This window comes from Caretta caretta, chromosome 4 (genome assembly GCF_965140235.1).
Source record: "Caretta caretta isolate rCarCar2 chromosome 4, rCarCar1.hap1, whole genome shotgun sequence".
Taxonomy (NCBI): domain Eukaryota; kingdom Metazoa; phylum Chordata; order Testudines; family Cheloniidae; genus Caretta; species Caretta caretta.
The window spans coordinates 53,251,314-53,275,126 of NC_134209.1; the positions used below are offsets into that span (position 1 = coordinate 53,251,314).

At 39.7% G+C, this 23,813-nt stretch overlaps 1 protein-coding gene across 1 annotated transcript in view; it reads left to right on the forward strand.

The window, feature by feature from the left end:
• FAT4 (FAT atypical cadherin 4) overlaps positions 1-23,813 on the forward strand; it is a 224,037-nt gene that overhangs the window by 196,458 nt on the left and 3,766 nt on the right. Inside the window, exons 12-16 of the mRNA XM_048847280.2 lie at positions 4,126-4,211; positions 6,245-6,424; positions 8,490-8,614; positions 9,578-9,795; positions 18,725-18,986. Coding sequence (XP_048703237.2) covers positions 4,126-4,211; positions 6,245-6,424; positions 8,490-8,614; positions 9,578-9,795; positions 18,725-18,986 — 871 coding nt within the window. The remainder of the gene's footprint in view (positions 1-4,125; positions 4,212-6,244; positions 6,425-8,489; positions 8,615-9,577; positions 9,796-18,724; positions 18,987-23,813) is intronic.

Consider the following 23,813-nt stretch of genomic DNA (forward strand, 5'->3'; position numbering starts at 1 on the left):
CTTGGGATCTTTGGGTTCTGTGAGTGTCTTAAACTTTTAGAGATGTTACAAAACTTGTCCTGCTTCCAGTCTTTTTTTTCTTCTTCTATCATTTAAACCCATGTATTTTTTCAAAGGTTTCATGATTTTTAAAACAAACATCTTTTAGTTGAAAAGAAGCCTATGAATCAGGGACAGAAGAACTGCCCAAAAATCTAGGCTAGTACAAATGGTTGTCTTATTCATGGTGCTCTGCCTTTTTCCATTTTTTACCAGGGTTTTTTTGCAGTGGATTTTTTTCTTTTTGTGTTTTCTCTGTGCTCCTTTCTTAACAGTATCTCCTAAGCAATGTTCCCCACATGCCTGAAACTAAGGTCAGTCCATGAGTACAATACATGGTTGGGGTTCCAAGTTTTGTTTTGCATGTCAGGCTAGAAGCAGTAGGGGAATAAGGGAACAGCTGTTCTACAGTTCATGGCCCCTTCTGAACCCTAGTTTTCCTACCATTACGTTCTGAAGAAGTCAGTGGTGCTTGGATACAGCACTACTGTATCATTAAACTCTGTTCCCATGCTCAGGGAGCCTTACTGAAAAGATACAGCATAGACACTGTGTGGGTCCAATAGAAATTCAACCACTGAGCCAACCATGCTGCTATTACAGGGGTGATGTGCCTCAAGGTTCGAATATCGGGGTGTCTAAGAACACAGGCATCCTAAGAGCAGCTGGGTGCTGTGGGTCTGTGATTCTGCACAGCAGAGAGGCTCTACCATTGGCTTCTTTCTCCAAGAGGAACTTGAGCCTGCAACTCTGCATTTCTTTTCAACTCAGAGTTGCTGACCCAGTTTTTTCACTTTCATGTATCTTTGTGCTGGAGGTGGATAGTTTGCCCCTAAATTTGATTTTTCTTTTATGAGTGTTGGTAGAGATGTTATTTTCTATGTCTTTCTGAAGGATATTTACACTTTTAAATACATTTTTGATACATTTTTGTCTTGGAACATATTAATTTTAGATATTTAACACATTAAGGTCCCAATTTTTAATATGAATTCTTAACCAGACACACAGGTGTTGATTTAGATATCCAAGTACGGATTTTATTAACTAAATTAACTCAGACCATACATGCTTAAATAAAGATTTATATGCCTAACTATAGGTACACAAGTTAAAAATGTGTAACAAACAAGCAAGAAAGAAAAAACAAACTGTAGTCAGGTCTATAGAAGGAGCTCTACTATACACAAAAGGTATATTTTTCTAGAAAATTACCTTTTGTGTATGTATGCTTAAAATTTAAAAGCAAGCCTCAAGAAAGGCTTGATTCTGATACATAGTTTCTGTATTTAAATCTTTCCTAACCACGTCAGCTGTTTACAAACACAAGATGTGAAAAGAATCACTTTTGTCTTAAGTATTTCTGCTGTAGGAAAAAATATCTCCCACATGTCAAAAAATGTATAAAATAACTTCCCTACAGGATTTCAAATCTGTCATTTCCTACAGTGCAATGGGATTTTATCGGAAACTGGTAAAATCATTAAGTTGTCAGTTTTGAGATATTACAGAGTGACAGGATAGAAACTCTCATAACTTGAAGAGGTAACTGTAGAGTAATGCTAAAGTAACAAGGAGGAGCATTTGACTAAAGTTAGAAAATAAATTGTATGAACTCAGGTCCAAGCAAAATATGGTCTCAAATATCCAGCCCTTCTGATGGACTTGTAGCTCATCCTTCTTTTCAGAATGTGTACCTTTGTAAATTAGTGGAAATTACATTTATTGAGCTTAGTAAAAACAAAATCTGATCTTTCATTTTTGTTGTTAATGTACTCTTAAAATATGTATACATATGATACCATATAAACTAGCCAGCTAATTTTATGTGCTCTATGAACTGTTTCATTTATACTCAGCATATAATGTACTTAGGCGCTGCTGGCTTATGTTTCTCAAGAGGAATAAGTTGTTCATTATGTATGGAAAGAAATGCAAGATAAGCTTTCCTTTTAAAAATAAAATAGAGGGAAGAAATACATAATTTGGACATACTATAGTAAGTGATTTAAATTTGAGAACCATGAATTCAGTATGATGTTTCAGTTCATGGTGTGTATTTGGAAATGAAGTGTGGAGATTTTGTAAGAATTTCAATCAGACATTAATGTTAGTGGTGAGTGAACTTAATTGTAAGCAAAAAAAGTCAATATATTACACAAGAATGACACATTAATAGCATTTAGTGTTTGTACAGCTCCTGTAGAGTTATCTAAACATAAATATTGACCAAACTGTTGTCAAGCAGTAACATTTGATTTAAATTTGCCATAAACTGCTTCCATGCATTTTGCTGTAATATGAAAGCTGAATATACATCTAGAGGATCACATTTATGTTTTGAAAATTTGACTTAGGGAGTAATTAACCTTCAATTTTGTTATGCAATACATTCCACCTGTTATTAATGGACAAGTGGCACATTTTTGTATTCCTTCTGCTAAATTGGGAGTAAAATTAAAATGTCAGAAGACCCAATTCAGTTCCCATTAAAATCAGTGGGAGTCATTTGGCAGATTTTGTGGACATTAGATTAGAGTGTTACTGAAGAGGTCATAAATATAATGTTATACCTTATTTAAAATTGGAGTTCCCAAAACTGATTGATCTGGGTGACTTGGTTGTCTGTGCAGAAGATGGCTCTCCATATCTAGCATCTCCAGATATCATTGCCTCCACAGTGACCATTGGATTATCCCACAAAGTTGCTGACTCCACCTGTTTTATTGTTTCACCTGGGGAGGCTAATGGAACCAGACCTTTTTGTGATGACTTGAAGGAAGAATGCTCAGAGTACAGCTGACAGACCACTCCATGGATCGCTACTTTGGTAGCACATTGTAATGATCTTTTGTCACTGATTGATAAGGTGGCTCCCAAATGCCCTCTTCCCATACATCAACCTCACTGGTCATTTTAGTATGCGAAGCGATTTACAACAAATGAAGTGTGAAGACAGCTAGAGTCCTGATACTGGAAGTCTGACTTTGTCTGAAAAAATTGCAGCAGAAAGAGTGTGAGAGGTCTTATGCTATGACTGTGCAGGAAGTAAAGAAGGAGATTTTTCTTTCCATTGTTGTAGTGTCTATGAATTTCTGATCTGTATACCGTATGCTCTCCCAGCTATTTTTCTGGGGAAGTATGATGCCTATGGGAGAATCTTCGTTATGGGCGGATTGAGAGGGGTGTGTTTTGAACATTGGTCCAGTTTGTTAATTACAATTTTTTACTGATAATGTTTGTACTGTGCCCCAGGCTTTGAGAAGACACACTTTGAATCAAATTGAAAATATATATTAGATACCATGGTCTAGTCCATGAAGGAACTAACATTGAGCCTAGTGGGACTTTTATGTGAAGATCAATAGCAGAATACAATATGGCCAAAAGTTACTTCAGTGTCATGGGGGAAAAATATCCCTTATCTAACTCATACAGTCACTTTCTGTATGGCCAAGTCACTGAACTGTCTCAGTATCCCCATTTGTGAAAGGGGATAATAACACTAAATGCCTCACATTGGTGGTGGAGTGTTGAGTTCATTAGAGTCTATAAAATACTTTGAGACTCTTAGTTAAAAGGCACTGTGGTGTTATTTATATGGTAAACTTGGGTTTGACTTCAAAAGAGAGGGTTGCATCCTGAAACTTCAGTTATAACAAAAAAAAGGAGTAGTAAAAGGGTTAATTTTGAGGCAGGCCTCGTTTCCACACATGCATGCAAAACAACTGGGCCTGCAAACACCTATGTCTGCTTTCATAGTTGTGCATACCCTTTCAATAGTTTAAATCCTGTGCAGATACAAGTGTTACCTAGGTTTTCAAGGTGCAGAGGCAAGGGCTATAGCCACATTGGTATTGGAATACTTGAAGGGCACATGTAAGCCTTCGTACCTGCGAGGTGTAGGCATAGGTTTACATGTGTACAATTTTGTGAATGCACAAGGGAAGAAAATTGGGTATAATGTGACTAACTAAACCTTTGGATATTTTTGTATTTAATAATCAAACAAGTCTTAAAGTGGTGAAAATGAGATTGGACAGTCAGTCCTTCTAATATTAAACACATTTTTGTGTTTCTTTGCAGGCAGCATCCTTGACGGTGGACTCCTGTTCTGAGGATCAGGAACCAGGCTATTGTACTGTTAGTAATATGGCTGTTTCCACTGACTGGTAAAGAATATTTCATTTTGCTCTTTGTGGAAGAGGTAAAATTTAAAAATCGTTACAAATAGGAGAAATTCAGAATAACTGCTATGTCAGACCAGGTAGTAGAAGGGGGGCTTGTGCCTTTAGGCATAGCCCAGTACAAGGAATGTTGGCGTAAGCTGTACCACAGCAGGACTGGCCTAAGGAGGCATTCTTTCCTGAGGCAGAACTCCCTCCCTGCTTCCTTCTTGTTCTGGGGTGTAGTAATTTTCAGCTGGCATATGGCAACAGCAAATTAAAACACTGCATCCCCTGCTCTTGCTGTGGTCCAGCTCAGTTGTACTGGCTGATGCCCTGTTGAAGGGGTAGGGGTAGAGCCAACACTGCCCAGTCCCCAACTCTGGGGAAAAGTAGCAGACATACAGCTTTGGGAAGCCTGAAAAGTGGTGTAATGGGGGTCCTTATTTCCCTTCATTCGCCATAGTGAAAATTCACAATCTAGCCCAAATTAATTATCAAACCAGAATATCAGACAGTCAGAATCAATGATGCTTTAAAAGGTAAAAGAAAACTTTAGCCAGTCATAATCTGCTTACTAATAAAGGCATTAAAGACTTTAAAAAACTGTACTCATGAATCAGATATTTTCTGACTGGCTGATAAACAGAATATGGTCATAATCTAAGCAAAGTAAAATGTATCTTTTAGGAACAGTGAAGTCAGCATTTCTGATTCTGCACCAATATCCATCTGGTTTTTATGTTTTTAGCCTGTGGGCTAAATGCTCCTATTGGGCAGGATGGGGTTCACAGTATTGCAGAAGTAGGGTGATTAAAATAGAGTTTTGACTCAGGATAAATATCTCTCATTATAGAATTAAAATGGCCTTGCTTTAAAATTTAGGTTCCCATTTAGCAGTCGTTCTGTGTGTGGAACTTCCATTGCAGTCAGGCCAAGATGTGCATATGCAGCAGTCACAGAATCAGGCTTATAGGGTGAAATCCTGGCACCACTGAAGTCAGAGGCAAAACTCCTATTGACTTTCAGTGGGGTCAGGAGTTCACCCCACAATTTTTTAAAATGTTTTATGTTTAGCTCAGCAACCTCTCACTCCACCTGTTTCTAGCCTAATTATCCTTAGAGTATTTGAAATTCTACAGTGGCTAGTGCAAAAAATTTTCCTTAGCAAAGCCTCCTATGCCTTTGTTTTTACCAAAAATAAAATGATATTTACCTGAATACATATAGGAATACAGACCCAAATTCATATTCCAGTGGTTACATGAGCTCCTAAATTTCACTCTGCTGTTGTTTAACTTTACTTTTCACTTCTTATGAACACATGAGAAATCGCACCAATCTCAGACTTATCTCCCAACTGATTGCTACGTGCTCAGGCTAAGTAACAATTCTCAGGTTTTTTTCCATATATTTGGAATAATTTCCAAATATCTTTATTGTTTTTATTTTCTGTTTTCACTTTTAGTGTGGGGGGAGGGAAGAAGTGGATTGTACCTACCTCACCTTTTAGGAATGTTGTGAGAACTAATTAGTTAATATTTAAATACATTTTGAAGATGAAAAGTGCTGTATTAATTCTAAGTATTGTTAATATTGTTGCTAGTTTCTCACCATTAATCTGGCTCACTTTTCATTTAGCCCTATGGCTTCCTCACTAACAAAGCAGTTTATTACCTTGTAATAGGTGCTCCAACCTGTAATGAAATATCATCCCCAATTATAAATATCATTAGGGCAAATCTTCATTCAGTACTGACTCAAGCAAAAATCTCCATCAAGTTAAAGGAGATTTGCTTGAGTAAAAGCTGAGTGAGAACTTCAGGTTTAGGCCCACTGTAATTATTATTTCAGAAGTTGTTTTAAATAGAGCTGATTGGTCACTGTATGCAATAATTCTGTGATTGTAAAAAATGAAGTATAGAAATTGTAGAAATTGAACTGTAGAAATGAAGGATCTCAGAAGATATGAGAGTTATTCTATTATCACCAATTTATGTGCTGATATTAATGCACCGATTCTTCTACTTCTCTTCTAGGACTCTCGACGTACAACCAAATCGGGTAACTGTTGGTGGCATTAGATCTCTAGAGCCAATACTTCAAAGGAGAGGACAGGTGGAAAGTCATGATTTTGTGGGTTGTATAATGGAGTTTGCAGTCAATGGACGTCCTCTGGAACCCAGCCAGGCTTTGGCAGCTCAAGGAATCTTAGATCGGTATGTCAGCTATACATAGTATCTGATAATATATATAATAAAGGAAAGTGACATGAGAGTTAAATGTTAATTAATTCAAATGCCTGTGAATATGAGTATACAATATACTATCAAATGTAAAGGACCAAGGAAGAATCTAAATTTGCAAATAATATTATGCAGCAATCAGAGTTTGCAGAAACCTAATTCCAATTTTCCACAAAGCAGCAACAGTACATTTCTGCTACTATTTATTATTTTTGTTGTCCAGCAGTCTGAAATAAAGTAGCTCTTTTAAAAAAATGTAAATTCCACCTGGATTTAGCTATACTGGTATGGTTCACTAACCTTGACTTTTTGTTTTTTCCCAAATGTCTGTTCTCTCACTTTCCCAGTCAAATATCACTGAATTTCCCCCATACGATCTCCTTTTGTGAGTGCTGTTTTAGAAATGATTGATTAGCTGATCAATTGTTTTTTCCATCTCACTGTTTGACATTATAGTTATAGCAACAGTATGGCTTGCAAGCCCACAGTTGCTAGTTCATCTTTCCCCTTTTCACCTCCCAAGCTTGTGTTGTTTCTTATGGCACGAGATTTCCTGAGCTTCTGTAGCTGAAGATGTCAATTTCAATAACATTCTCCTAGAAAACAGCATCTTGGGACATGCCAACGAACTGAAACATTGGCTCTGAATTTTGTATCTTTCACCATCCAAGACTTCTGCCTGCCAATCAGGACTTTTCCTTTAGTACCTCGGGCAGTTTAACAATGAAAGATGTCTCCAAGCTTCCTTCGAGATTTATTTGACAGATTCAAAGTTAAAACCACCCTACCCTCCTCCTTTAAAAAGGTTATTATCTAAGAAAATATTGATGGATCTTCAAACTCTTTACATGATGACAAACCTCTACAACAGGGGTTGGCAACCTTTGACACGCGGCGCATCAGGGAAATCCGCTGGCGGCATGGGACGGTTTGTTTACCTGCAGAGTCTGCAGGATCGGCCAATCGCAGCTCCCATTGGCCACGGTTCACCGTTCCAGGCCAATGGGGGCTGTGGGAAGCGTCGGCCAGCACATCCCTCAGCCCACACCACTTCCTGCAGCCCCCATTGGCGTGGAACAGCAAACCGCAGCCAGTCGGAGCTGCGATTGGCCAAACCTGCAGGCGTTGCAGGTAAACAAACTGTCCCAGCCAACCAGCGGATTTCCCTGATGGGCCGCGTGCCAAAGATTGCCGATCCCTGCTCTACAATGTATGCATCTGCTTAAAATTTTAGCCATGTAACCTTCTTCACAGACCATAAACTTCAACAGTAATCTTGCACCAGTTCTGAAAACCTCTCAACTAATTTTAACAGTCTCTGTCTTAGGCAAAGATTCAGACTACATTACTCATTTATATCTAAAAATACTACTTTCAATTCAAGTTTATTACATGGTAGTTCCCTTCCCCATTCCTGTTTCAGATTATATGTACAGTAGGAATATTACAGATCTTTTTTGTATTACATTGTTAGACCAAGTATATGTGTAGACAAAGAATGTGACTGAAAGGAGGTTGAGTGAAAGACCAGAGTACAACTTGAAGTCATAAAATGAAAGATGATCATTTTCATTATTTTTATTGTGTAACCCAAATGTAAGACTGCCATAAAGATATTGTACATGTTTGAGTACAGTAGTCTTTGAGAAGACTGTTGTTTTTTAAGACATACACGAACACTGATATGTATGCATATGAATATTATTTGAAAATTATACAAGTTAATATCTAATGTGTAGGCATATAAGACAGAGTTTGTGTTTTTCCTCCTAGTTCCCTCTAAAGTCCTCTCTCTTTTCCTAATACTGTAACAACTTGGCACTGAAAACTGGAAACTGTTTCGATATATCAGATTTCTTCAGTCCAGAGAACTTGCCACTATTACTTTTTACTACTTTACAAGAGACTTTAAACAATTCATCCTTGTGGGTTGGGGAGGAAGGGGTGGTATCACTTAAACATATGTGACTCCATCCAAAGGCTTATTTTGTTTGTTTAAAGTACATACTCCAGTGACTACTCTTTTGATTTGTTTTAGATGCCCTAGATTAGAAGGAGCTTGTGCAATTAGCCCTTGCCAACACGGTGGCACCTGTGTTGATTACTGGTCATGGCAGCAATGTCATTGCAAAGATGGATTGACTGGGAAACACTGTGAAAAATGTATGTAGAAGGCTTAATTATCCTTCTGTTTAATCTACAGTTAATCACACAGTTTAATCAAGTGCAATTGGGTTTTATGTTTAGATGCAATTAACTGTTGTTAAATGATGAAAACATGTCATGCTTGCATTCACTGTTACAATAATTGTGAACAAAAGTGACACATTGACTTTTTGCCCTATCGTCACTTTGAATATGGTAGGGAAAAGAAGTTCAAATAAGAAAACACATATATAAATACAAACAAGACCATATTTTTTCAAAAAGACCATAATTATGTCTACAATTATTAATTTGCAATCAAATGGCTCTACATAATATAGCTAGGAGTGCATAATATAGCAAGTTAATTAATTTGTATTCAGATTTAATATATTTTTGTGATTGCTCTGTGAAAATCATTTCATTCTGTTCATGTCAACCTGCTCTGTTTTCTTACATATTCCATTATTGTCTTGATTATTTATATGCTGCTGTCGTGCTAGCTTACAAGAGTTTTGCTGCATCTCTGGTAGGATTTTGAGGCTTTTGCGGTGTAATTAATATTATATATTATTTTATACCAACCTAAAGTGTGCTAGGTATTTTACAAAACAAATGGAACATTGTTCCTGCCCTGAAGAGCATACAGTTTAGTTTTATCCCAAGGACACTGTCCGGAGCAAAGGGAAACAGGGGTATAACAAGAAAGAATTGTAGCTCACAGAGCCAAAATTCCTTCCTTGTTTTCCTTGATCCCAGGGTGTCTTACTTTATTCCTGCTCTATACTAACAGTAAGATAACTCACTCACTCTCTCTCTGTCTCACTCACACTCACACAACACTGCTGGCTCAGCTGCAGTGGCCAAAGAGTATACGGTTGAAGCCAAGGCTTCACACACTCCTATTTCTTCCCACCTACTTTACCCCAACAAAAGTATTAGATAAAGCATACTCAACGCTTCCTCCTATATTTGTCCTAGATATTACTGCCGATACTGCCTTATCATTAGAAGGCAAAGGACGCCTTGACTACCACATGAGCCGGAATAAGAAACGAGAGTACATGATGAAATATGGCACTAAAGGTGCCATTTTGGAGCCTCTGAGTGTGAACCATTTGGAAGTGAAATTCAGGACAAGGAATGAGAATGGAATTTTAATTCATATCCAGGAAAGCAGCAATTACACTACTGTGAAGGTAGGATTAAAGCTAATGCTGACTTGATTTGATTGGACTGCCTGCTGTGTAGTGATCTAAATCACCTCTTCTGTTTCCCTTGTCTTTTTCTTTATAAAATATTACAGCTTTGACTACTGCAAGGCGCTATTCCAGTATCTTTCATCTTCTCAGCGATTCTTTCATTATTTTCCAAGATATCAGAAGGTCTTAGTGGTTTTGTTTCTAATCAGTTTTGTCTAGACTCCAAGTAATGTCTACTTTAAGGCCAGCGTGAACATATTTGTTGCCATATTTGTTAACACTATTAAGTTGCATTCTAGTGTGCAAACCTTTTTCCTATTGGCATTCTATGTTGTTTCTTCAGACACTCCCCCACCACCCTGTCAGACTACCAAACACAAGCCAACAAGTTTTCATGAATTCATACTAACACAATACACACCAGACAATCTTATTTCATATCCATAAAGTCACTCTTCTTGGGAATTTATCTTCTTCACCAGAATGGAGATGTTAAAAAGGCAAACATTACATGATTCTGAGATGTGCCGCTAAATCAGTGCTTTAAGCTCCATGCAGTTTTTTCCAAGTGTTTAGCCCTAAATAAGTTACCTTTCTCAAGAGAAACTGATGGGTTCAGTCCCTGGCTATGACTCAATCCACTTAGTCATAATTCTAAATGAGTACAGCAGTGATGTTGGCAAACCTCTTTATTGGATAGATGCAAGCTCCAAGTTTCCTTGACTACTGGAATTCTTTCAATTTTTTTCCCAACATTTAGAGTAACTCCTACATAAGACCACATTTTCTGTTCCTAAGCCAGCATGGATATTGTCTGCTTGCCTGGTTTCCATTCCTACCAGGAGTTCACAACTTTTCTGACAAAAAGGACTGCATTATCAACTTCCAAAAACCCCATAATCAGTACTTCATTTGCATATAATTGTACAGCATTATTGTATAAAAACAAATTCATTAAAATATATTTATTTTTATTTGCATTTTCCTTGTTAGATGAATAAAAATTGATAGCTTTTTGTTGCCTAACAATGAAAAGCTGCAGGTAGTTACTTTGCCCTCACCCTATATGTACAGAAAGAGAGCAGTAGTCAGGAGCCATATTTTATGCATCCCTAGCTGCAAGTTGTGCCCCTTGATTCATAACATCTGAGGAGATCTTGTTTTCAATTCTGCAAACTTGGCCTAGTGAAGACTAACTTGATGGGAATAAATAAAATGCTTAAATTTTGCCTACAGTGGAAATTTGGCAGGCAACCTTCGTAAGCATGATAAAAAAAGACAAAGTAGGCTTTGGTGGTTAAAGTGCTAGCGGCTTGTTTACACTAGGACGCCCATCATTTTTAGCAGTGGTGAAGCTACAGCATGGGTGCAGGCAGCAACAATGCACCCCAGCAGCTTCAGAGATGGGGGTCATCATCTGAAGCTATAGGCGGAAAAGAGCTATGTCCCCTTCAAAGGGGGTTCCCCCCCCCTCACCAGCCCTTCTCCCTCTTGTGAGAGCTGGCTTCCTTGTAGAGGGGAGAAGGAGGATGTAGCTGAGAGTGAGTAAGGCAGTAGTTCTGTGGAAGTCCATAGTCTCCTGTGCAACAGAGGGGAGGACATACAAGCCTACGCACCACTACTGACCAGCAGATCTACTCTTCCATCCCTGGGATTAGTGTAGGGCTGTTCTTTGTTTATTTGTTTGGGGTAGGGGGTTGACTGGGGTTTTTTTTGGGGGGGGGAGGGGTTTGGGTTTTTGTTTTTGCGGGTCTGTTTTATACATATGGTGCTAGTTGCCTTTTGGAGACTGGAAAGGATTTTTTCCCTCATTAGCAGATTGATCAGGGTGGGGTGGAGGCTTTTTTTTTTTTCTTCCCACAGCAGCCCAGGGACCTGATGGATAGGACCATAGGTATGATTCAGGTTTTCACAACTTGGCAGGTGCCCAGTGTAGGCACCATCTGATGGTTTATCAGTTCCCTGACAAACTGGAATTGGAAGTTTAGGGGAAGTCATCGCCTAAAGAAGCTGAGGAATAGGGTTGGGGCTCCCAATGTCTAGTACAGTGGGGAGAAAAACCCCTTTCCTAGTCCTTCAATCCTCATATGAAGGGAGGGTGGTGAATTCCCAGCCAGAGGCTGGGGACCAGCTGTGGAAGGGTGAGAGGGGGGCCTTCTAACAAGTGGAACAGATTAGGGGAGGAATGATGACCTGCCTTATATGATTTATTGCTGGATAGTTCCCAGATGAGTTAATAAAGTTGCATTCTCATTAAACCACATTCCTTGTATCTTGTCTGTCTTCCTGCCTGTCCAGGGCAATTAGAGATTTTCAGAACCCCTTCATGAAAATGCAGTCTGAGGATCGTCTCTATAGTATTATCAGGCCTTGCTTTTCTCAGTGTGGAAAAGTCAGAGCTTGAGATCAAATCATAAATCCAGCTCTTCCTTCTGGTAGTATGATGCCCTATGTACCGTGGCCAAAATTATCAATCTTGTTGGCCTGAGTTTAGAGGCCCATTGACTTCACTGAGAGTTGTGAATTCTCAGCACTTCTGAAAGTCACGCCACTTATTTGAGTGCTTAATTTTTGTAATCTGAGTCTGAATATTTTGGCCCACCTTCAAAATTATTTGGTTACTTGATTTGTGTGGCTTGTTAACATATTTGAGCGGTAAGATATTAAGCATATGGAAAAGTGGTAAAAATCTGAATGTTTCAATACTAGAACATGTTATAAATAAGCTACAGTACCTAAATCACACCTGCTTTACTCCATTTTACCCATTACAACTCACTGATTTAAATGGAACTACAACAGGATAAAACTGGAGTAACACAGTGATGAATCAGGACCATCAAGATTGCAAGTATTTTCGTTTAGACAAAAGTTGGAGAATTCGGTGAACTTTCATAATTAGGTTTCTCTTTGTGACTCAGAGGGCTCTTTGATGTAGGAGATGAAGGCATAATAAGATCCAGTGGCTCAAAGCTGAAGCTAGACAAATTCATACTGGAAATAAGTAAAAAGGGGAGGGGGAACAGTTTGGGTAATTAATCACTGAAGCAATTTATAAAGGGATATGATGGATTCTCCATCACTTGAAGTCTATACATTAAGATTTGTTGTCTTCCTACAAGATCTGTTCTAGCTCAGTCAGAAATGATGGGATAAATGCAGCAGTTACTAGGTGAAATTGTATAGCCTGTATCATACAGGAGATCAAATGATCATTATGGTCCTTTATCCCAGATGTGCAGGAAGAAAGACAAGATGCGAGAGATGTGGTTTAATTGACTTTGTTAACTCATCTGGGAAGTATCCAGCAATGAATCATACAGTGCAGGTCATTGTTCCTTCCTTAATCATTTCCACCTATTTGAAAGCTGCCATCAGCCCTCCAAATCTGGTCGCATCCCATTGCTGGGACTCAGCCTTGCTCCTCTGTATGAGGATAATGAGGCAAGGAGAGTGGGTTGTGTCCTCATACCAGATGTTAGGATCTGCAACCCCTGTTCTGCAGCTTCTTTAGGGCATTCCTCGCTCTAGTTCCACTTCCAATTCTGGTTCATTTGGGAACTAGACCTATGGAATGAGTACCTGCATCAGACACCTGCCAAAATGAGGATCTAGCAATTCATTTGGCTGCCTCAACTCCACCACCCAACCAGGTTCCCAGATAGTTAACAATTCCTTCCTTAACAGTGGTTAAAAATATGCCTGGTCCCTGACTTCCCACTTTACATACCTTCAGCTGTTGTCAACCTGTGGTGCCACTCCCATATCCTCTGCTGTAGTATTTCTCCCTCACCCCCCGCCCCCCCCGAGGTCCTTGACCTGCCTTAAATCTCTCTTAACCTTCATGATTAAGTCAGCCCACCTATAAAATCCCAAATTGTTTTCTCCTTATGCACAGAATTCATGTCTAGTGGCTGCTTGTGGCTGCCAAAGAGTATAAGAGGTGAAATGCCATGCCAAAACAAAACCCCATTCCTTGTTCCTGAAAATTGGCTTAAAAAGTAAAACTAGCCATTCACACCATTGAACTCTGATTCTCAACCAGGGGCTGCATGTACATCTTGTGTGCAGTTGAATGCCAACAACCAACTGCCTGTACCCGTCCGTCCCCTATTCCCTGTTAGTTAGGGTGACCAGACGCCCTGTTTTTAAAGCACAGTCCCGTATTTAAGCCCTCCTGCAGGTGTCTTGACTTTTTCTTAAAAATGGGCAAATTGTCCCATATTTTCTGTCTCCCCACATCAGTACTGACAGGTCCTGTTGCTGGCTGGATCCCTGCTTGCCAGCTGCTCGCCGACTAGTGGTGAGAAGAGGGACCAGCGGCTGACGATGGGGGTGGGTGTGCGAGGCTGGGGGGGCAAAGCTGAAGCACATGGGACCGGCTGATCCTCCTGCTGGTCTGTCAGCACAGCCCCCTTCTACGTGCTGGATCTTGGGCCAGCAGGGCCCTGCCCTCCATCCCATTTCAAGCTGGCACTGGCTGCGAGCTGCGGTGGCTGGTGAGTGCAGGCAGGTGCCAGGAGGCAGCTGGTTATGTGTCGCCTCTGCTGCCCATTTGCCCCTTTGCCCCTCCCCGAGCCCCGCTGCTCCTCCATATCCCGCCTGGTGGGACGCGTCCCACTCCCAGCGCTGTACAGAGAACCAGCCCCTGGTCAGAGTGCTCAGTTCACCAACAGCCTGGCCGGCAGGCTCCTTTCTTCCCCCACTGCCTCTGGCTGGGCCAGTGCCTTGGGAAAGCTCAAGACCCTCCAGCCCGGTGCACTGGCCAGGAGGAGCGGAGCCCTTGAGTGCCAGAGCTCCGTACAGCGTTGGCACGGGGAAGCCTCTCTGGCCCTCAGCTAAGCTCTGGAGTGGTGGGGGGAAGTGATTTCCAGCCTGTTTGTGCCCTGACCCTGCAGGCTCCACGGAAGCACCCTCTTCACCTCCCCCCCACACACACTGCCCTGGGTCCTGCCCCCTGGGAGCACGGGGCTGCTCCATCCCCCAGACTCCCTTCTCTGCTAAGCCACCTCTTTGGCCAGGTTCGCTGAAGCCCCTGCAGTGAGGGTCCCTGGGTTGTGGTGCACAATTCATCCTTAGGGCTTACCCCATTCCTGCCCATGCTGTAGCCAGGGGTCAGAAGGCGGCTGGGTTATGTCCATGGCCAGCAGCAGCCCGGAAGTGTTAATGGCCTTTCAACACTGTGCGGGAAGGAAGGGACAAGCTGTTTCCAGCCACAGGGGAGCGGGGATTAGGAGAGAAGAGATGAGCTCTGCAAAGTCACGGGCCAGGTCATCCTCCCTACCCTCCACTGTAACTGGAAGCAGCTCCTGTCCCTTCACTCCCACACAGTGCCTAAAGGCTACTGCTGTCCACATTCTGGCAGAAAAATGGGGAGGGGGTCATGTGTTGCCTCAGGAACATGCGGCGCCAGGTACCATGAGTGGCAAGTCTGTCCCGGGAGCCCAGCCAGGCATGGAGGACAGATATTGCTGGGCAGGGAGGGTTGGGTTGACTGTTCTCTCCCCCCATTCCCCCGTGTGTGAGAGATCTATGGAAGTGTGGATGTGTCACCTCTCGTGTGTGTTTGTGTGTGTGTGTGGCCCCTCCCCATGTGAACCCTAAAGTCTTAAAGATAAGGTAAATAAAAAGAATCCAACTACACAGTATTTCTTTTTAAGAGGGACTCAGTTAACTTGATGTTAATTTGGACGTTTGTACTGCATAGTTCTGATTGATTGCTGTTGGACTTGCTTGAATATGAATAATTTTACCAGGTGCCTCGTATTCAGCATAAGGAAATATGGTCACCCTACTGTTGGGTCGCAGATGTCACTGCTCCAATCTTGAATGAGCATGAGCCAAATGCACTAGTAGGAATCCCATCATTGTAGGCCCCATTCTCAAGACTGCTACAAGCTGGAATTTTGTGAAGTGTCTCCTCTCACACTGAAGAAAGAGATGCCTATCCCCAGGCAACTACTGTGTAAGCCCTTAATACCATGACTGGGCTAATCCCTGCCTCACCATTCTCTTGCAGCTCTCTGGACTCACCTTGCCCTCCCTGATCTGTTTTTGACATCCTCACGGTCCAGATGACCTATTGCTCCCCTCACTTTATGTCCCTAAACTCCAAAGCCCTACCAAAAGTATCCCTTAATGACCCAGGCATCATTCACTGACTCTAAATGCTCCAAAAATACCATCAGGAATGCAGCATTTAACAAGGACACTGGCTGGCCGCACTGGCATATCTGATGAAGAACTCAAACTCAAAGAATCTCTATACTGGTGGGTCATTGGGGATCCTCCCTAGGGCCTTTGGTTTGAAGCCAGACCACTAACAACGTCCTAACCAAAACCCACTGCAGGATCTGGGTAACCTTTTGTCCTGCAGCAAAATACCGTATCTGATAAGCGAGCGGCAATGGTTGATTATGCCAGCCCACCATGCAATAGTGACAGTACCTGATCTTCAAGAATGGGCCAAATCATAGGCACACTTACCCTCCTCTGAAATTGATTCAATCCCCTGAAACCCCAACATATGTCTTAGGTGCTACAGATCTCTGCATTAAACCAAGAGCAGTCATGAGCCATGGTTCCAAAGGGCCAGCTGCATCTCGTCAGGTTCCTTGTTTGCCAAGTCTCAATTTCTGTCCACCTGTAATCAAGACAAAGTCTTGGCTATGCTGTTTTCAATCGTGGGCACATGTTTGCAGTAAAACAAATATTATAAGTTAAACGCTTCAGGGCAGATATCTCACTGGCCTCATCACTCTGAGTGAATTGGAGGGCATATACCATCACCAGGTTGTCATGCCAGAACTGCACTCTTTTGTTCACGAATCTTTCCCACAAATCATCACTGCAACTAAAAAAAGGAAAGAATCATAGAGCAAAATACATAGATGTAAAAGAATAAAAAGCTGTTTGTTCAGTAAAGGGAACTCTTAGGCTATTAACAGTGCATCTAGATGATCATCTTTTGGATTCTGTTTGTTTTTGCTTAGCGGTTCATGCTTTTCTTTATAGCTCATTTGCCAGTCTCATTACCATTTAAATAAAACCCAGAAATGGGATCGTTCAGAGTGTTATCAGCACAAACCATTTGTTTTGAGTTTAGAAATATGGTGTGGTTCAAGGAACTAGGAGCCACATTCCTTTTTCCAGATTGAAGAAGTCACAATCCAGCCTTGTCACTGGAAATTTTATATTTTCTATATGCCAGTATTATGTTATTTATGTGTCTGTTACCATTGGCCACATGGAATTTTAAAGAAAAATAAACAGTCCTTAAGGGTAATAAATCACTGGGGAATGTATTGGTTGTTGGCAGGTAGAAGAATTATGTAATGTGGCATTAAAAATTACAGTTCTGGGGTTTAGTATTTCAGTGGGCATTGAAAATGTTGGGTCATATGATTTTTTTTCTTTTTGCATAATTGACAAATAAAAGGCAAACTCTTCGGTCTCCATTCCACTTCATCTTTAAAAGACCAAATAACAAAAGTTAAGAACTAATTGAAATATAGCAGAGTGCAAAACTTCACATCATGTAAAAACCACATATTCATTCTAATGAGGTTTTTTAAGAATACTTTTGAATCTAGCAAATGGTGTTGGTTTCGTTATTACAGTCTATGTGGCTGACATTCCAAATGTGGGATTCTTTTTATATTGAGGGGTAGTTCAGACATATGCCACCTGGGTTTGCAAAGACAAAAGCACCCTTTCTATTTTTGCAGAGCTTTATTAAAGACATTCTAAATCAAACATTTTCTGATACTCTGATTTGCTGTGAAGTTTTCTAAAAAGGTATCCATTAACTATCAGACTTATCTATCAGACATAATCTATCAGACTTATCAGGTATATCTAGAAAATGAACTTGACCCAAGTGGCAAAATATGCTGGATACGTTCTAGTCCTTTGAGCAGTCATTCATTTCAAACTGCTGCCAAGACATGTGCATGTTCTGACAGCTGTGATGGGGATCTAATCTGTAAGACCCAAACTCTTCAGCCTGCATCATGCATTATTTCTTTCATGAAGATAGAACACCCGTATGCTTAACAGTTTCTAGAAACTAGAGCAGTAGCATCATGCTACCCAGTGCTTCACCTCACACTTCTGATTGGGTAACTTTATTCTTCATGGAAATAACTGTAGTATGTTTACGGAACTTCACAAATGCTATCAGTGTCTATACTTCTTCAAGTGCTTGCTTCGAGTGAGACAAGGAAAATTGAACCATCTTGTTATGCATGTGTCTAAACTGAGTAATCAGATGATTTTGTTGCTTTTTCCTTATCCCTTCTGCTCCTAACTGACTGTTACTCTTACTTGCTGTCAAAATGAAAACTAGATGCATGCTCTTTGGGGCAAGGGAAGTGTCTGTTTGTTCTGAAAACAGACACTTATAATAAAAAAGAAGCACTTGGAAATGCTTGCGCAAAAACATGTTTTGTTCAATGGACCTCAGAGCATTTGATCCGTGAACTTCTAAGGGAATATCAGTCAGACACCAATCAGTTTGGCAAAGACAAACATTTTTTCAAGGAAAAATTGTTCACCATTTTGAATTTCTTCAACAAGAACATATAAGATACTATTGACTATATCCAATTATCTTACTTTGTACCAGAAATGATGACTTTATGTAGTGCCCATATCATGTGTATTCTCTGTATATTAATGCAAAATAATTTGGTTTTAAAAGAAAAAAATGTGGAATCTCACTAAAGGCAAATTCAGGTGGCTTCATACATTAGGGGCATTTATTTGTGTGACTAAAATGGTCATTGCTTTTTCCCCCTTCCTTTATAACAGTTAAATGATTTGGGTTATAATGATCAAACGGTACCCTGAGCCATTGTGTTTTATTTGTGGTGCATCGTTGTAATTTTAATAATATACCATTTGCCTTTTTCCAATGTCTTTATAGATAAAGAGTGGCAAAGTGCATTACACATCTGATGCTGGAGTTGCTGGGAAAGTGGAGAGGAATATTCCTGAAGTTTACACTGCAGATGGTCAATGGCATTCCCTCCTTATTGAAAAGAATGGATCTGCCACTGTTGTATCCATTGACAAGATCTACAGCAGAGAGATTCTCCTTGTCACACAAGACTTTGGAGGACTTAACGTTCTTACAGTTTCTCTGGGAGGAATCCCACCAAGTCACGCTCCCAGAAGCACCGAGACAGGTAAAAAAGAGAATGCACATACACATATGTATATATCTTTTAAAAACATCATCCCGACAGGAGTGAATTATGTAGATATGAAACACTGGTCGATTTACACCTGTGACCTCAAGTAGGGGGTCCCGTTTACTAAATGTTTTAAAAAAATATTGTAGGGATTATTACTAGGCCAAATCCTACAGACCCTGAGTCAGGAAAACTTCCATTTCAAATCAATGACAGTTTTTCTTGAGTAGGACTGCAAGATTTGTCCTTTTATTACGTATTTTAATTTGTTTTTGTTTTCAAAGGAATGTGTTTAGTTTTTGAAGGATCAAAAATGCATAATACTGTATGACAGCCTATGTCATTGCCATATTTCTCTTTGTGTCTCTTTAATCTGAGACAGTGAATAAATCTTATTATTTTCCTTATATCAGTTGAAATATTCTTACTTTAGTCCAAATCTTGCAAATCCAGGCAAATGTTTTACCCAGGTAAATGAGAATTTTGCCTCAGTTGGGGTTTAGTAAGAACTGCACTATTTGGCCTGTCATTAATGTGATTACAATGATTTCTGCAATTCCAACTTCCTTCTGCTTTATGCTGCTGTCAGAAGTAAATCCTCCTCTTTCTTCATCTGAGAAACAGAAACTAAGTGCAATAAGAAACACTCATTGAACAATGTAAAACTGTTGAGAATAAATCAGTTCCCTTAGAGAGTTAAAGCATCAATATAAGACTCTGATAACAGAACTAGTCAACTTTTTAGCTGATATTCTGCTTGTGATAAGAAAAGATAGACATGATTTTTAACTGCAGACTGTGAGGTATGCTTGGCAGAGCAGACATATGTTTAAAAATCAGTCTTCATATTGAAAACCTGACTAACTCAAAAGATTGTCACCAGATAAAGTAATTTGACTGTTGAAAGTTAACACTTCACATTTTTGACAATATCCAATGTAAACAATGACTTCCACTCATGGTGAGTTGATGCAAGATGTGATGTGAAATTGCATGCAGGCCATATCTGACCCCATCCTTTTTTACATACGTGTTTTATGACCAAACCACAGTCTATGCATTAAAAAATAGAGAAATTTGGAGCAAAGCAGGAATAAAGAAAAATGAGGACAGTAACTCCTAACACATTGACCGATGGAGAAATAAACAAATTCTGACAGTCTGGCTTGCATTAGGAATGCACACTCCAAAATCTTTTTCATTGGATTACATTGTGTAGGATTTACCAAAGTTTTACAAAGAGGAGATATAGAACTCTGTGTGAACTCAGATGTTTGAAAATTTCTGAAGTACTAGGAGAGGCAGACAAAAACATACATGGGGGGCAGTCCAATATTGTAAATCTAATATTGTAAATCCAATAATGCACTGAAACCCAAGTAGACCTGACACAATCACAATTGCTACAGATCATATGTCTGGCAGAAAGAGACCACCAGGAATGAAACAAGCAAATCCTCCATTTTACTTGGTTCCCAACCTGAACCTAAATCCTCAATTTCCCCTTTATTCAGAAATATAAAAATAGGCAAAAATGAATATTAGAGCAATGATGAAAGAAAACACAGCTCTTTCACAAAAGAAACCTATCACTGCCATGACATAGGAAGAGCATGTGTGTAAAACTTGGCAGTATCCTTAATACAATATGACTCGCATCTCTGATCATAACATATTTGACACCGAAAATAGCTACTCTCTCATTTCTGACATCAGAGTGTGCACAGTCTTTAAAATAGTGTCCTTTGAAATCTAAAGTCAGTCCTGCCATCCAGTGTGCCTTGACTAAATCTGCTATTTCATAGCAGAGTCAATATTCATACCATTTATCTCTATGCTAGGCATCTTTAAAGAGTCCTCCACAATTTATAGCGATGTTAGTATAAATATCTGCAATCTGTCACCTCCAACGATAATATTTACACTTGTTGAAACTTTCTCAGACATCAGTAATGAATGAAATGTTTACTCCTCTTTTATTGTTTGTAATTTAAAACTGCTATATTTCATCGTTCGATTGGCACTCATATTTTTTTACTTCTTTCTCAAGCATTTTTATTATATTCTATAAGATGCAATTTATTTTGAATAGCTTCCTGCAAACAAGCCATCACAACAATGCGTTCTAGAGACAATCAATCCTAAGGAGAAAAGGAAGGTTTTAAAGTGAGATATTAAGTTTTGCTGTGACTCAGGCTATGGCTACACTACAGCCGTGTCACTAAGGTGACCAGATATCCTGATTTTATAGGGACAGTCCCAGTTTTTGGCTCTTTTTCTTATATAGGCTCCTGTTACCCCCCACTCCCTGTCCTGATTTCTCACATTTTTTGTCTGGTCACCCTACGTGTCGCTAAAAACCACGCAGTGTAGCTGCTGTTTTTCGGCAGGAGAGAGCAGCAGAGGCTTTGTCTCTCCTGCTGAGAAAGTGCTGTTCACACCGGTGCTTTTCGCCAGTAAAACATTAGTCATTTGGGGGAGTATTTCTTTAACACCCCTGAACGACAAAAGTTTTGCCGATGAAGTGCCAGTGTAGACAAACCCTCAGTGACTTAGAGTTGAGGAGAGAGTTCCAGATAGAAACTAGTGAAAGAATTATCCTCCAATCACCCTCTAACTTCTGAAAGCTTCAGGGAGGAGACCGAGAGAAAGCCAATATTGGAGTTGTAGAATAGGTATATAGCCAGATATTCAGAGCCAAATTTTCAGACTTCTGCACGCACATAATCTGTGTGTATTACAACAACTGTGTGTGCATTCACAGTAATTAGATGTGTAAATTATGGATTGGTTTGTCTCAAATAGCCATACCAGAGAGTAAAGGTCAATACAAAGCTTCACTGCCTCAAGGATCTGCTGCAAAGGACTGTGTCTCAGGGAAGCACAATCCCTCCCTGAACTCCTGTGTGCACAGAGGAAGAGTACCACTTGCATCCCACTACTCTGCTCTTGGGAGGATTTGCTCCCTTGAAGACACAACAACCAGGGATAATATAGCCCTACCTGCTTTCACAATTCTGAAAACCTGGGTCATAGTTAAGAGATGGTGTTAGACCCAAACCTGTTAGATTCAGAGGCATGAAGCCATGAACATCCTGCTTCCTAAAGCAATAGAGGTGAGGACTCTGGCTATAGCACAATGGAATATTTACAGTCTAAAGAGTGGGACGTTAGAAACACTACAGAAAAAATTAATTGCATTAGACAAGCCATGAATTTGTTAAGCCATGAATCAGGACTTCAGCAAAGCCAGGGTCAAGGTAAGGGTGATAGGCAGATTTAGAGATAAGGGAAAAATCAGAGGGAAAAGAAGGTTTGAGATCTTGGATGACATGAAGATGTGTGGCTTTAGGAATAACCTCTGTTATAAATTAAGGCTGTAGAGTGAACACATGTTGAAATTCCTTTTGGGGACTTTAAATACTGATTGTCTGAACTATGCTCATGCATATTTTTTACCAGGGAGTGAATTTATAAATTTGATTTCAGTCTAGTGTTTTGGCATATATGCATTCCTGGCAAGATTATGGATGGTTTCCATCTAAAGTCATTGGACATAGGAGTCCCAATCGCATAACCATCTCTTTAATTAAAGGGGTCTGTAATCTGATAATGGATTTGGTGAACTTAGAAGTTATATGGGAAGAAAATGTATGATTCTCCTAAATTCAGTCACCCATTGATTACTCAGTATTTTAGCATAATAATTCTGTTTCCATGAAAAGCAAAATTAGAATAAAGATCTGAAAATGTAACCCTTAAACAGCATCTCGATGGGTCACAGCACAGTTTAGAGACTCAGGTGACAGTCACAAAAATATTCATTTCTATTTCGAAGCTCACATCTAATCTTGTCACCAGATGACAGAAATGTGTATGTTTGCAAATGCCTTTTTTAATCTGAAGCTTTTTTTTCTCTTGGTGTGAGCTTTATTTCCAAGCTAAAAAGCTTGCAGCAGATGATTTCCAAGCCGAAAATGGATCTTGTGCAATACAATGTATGTTTATTTTACATTTAAAAACTGAATTCAGATATTCAAACTTGGGTGCCTACACCTCCATATTTAGGCACCTACATAAAAGTGACCTGATTTTTCCGACATACTGGAGGCACTGGGGGCTGTGGGATGATCAGCGTTTTTCTGTGCTTCTGAAAAAAAAAGGCCATGTATTTCAGTACGAGATGCCTACATTTGGGATGCAGTTTTGAAAATTTTGACCTAAGCATGTTTTTGTTAACCTGCGGTTTTGAACTTGTATTAATAAAACCTCAAGCTCTCTCAAACTCCTTATTTAGCAGACTTTAAAAAAAGCCTTTTGCAAGATGTTTTGAAATCATTTATAAAGTGACTATTCAAAGAGAATAATGTTCAGATAAATTATTTAACTGCTTGCTTGTCATTATCTTCCATCACTCTGTATACAGTATGGGAAAAATATTTATTTTTAAAAAATACCATTAACAGTGTCTAGTAAATGTTGTGCTAGAAGTTCTTTAGAATGATCCTTCTTTATTTAACCTTCCTGTTGCTCCTTAACACTTTTCTCAAAGCAGGTTTCCATGCTTGCTCCATTTGCAGTGATAGTGAGATTTTATCAAAAAGTTTATGAGCAAATGACTCATTAAATACCCCCAGGCAAATAACTACCAAAAGAAAGTAAGTTCTTAAAATTTGAGGCTAAACCTGAGAAGGCAGTGGACCCAATTCTTATGTCAATTACACTGATGCAAAGCTGCATTAACTCCAGTGAATTCAGTGGATTACTCCAGATTGATATTAGTGTAACTAAGATAATTATCTGTTCACCTAAATGAAACAC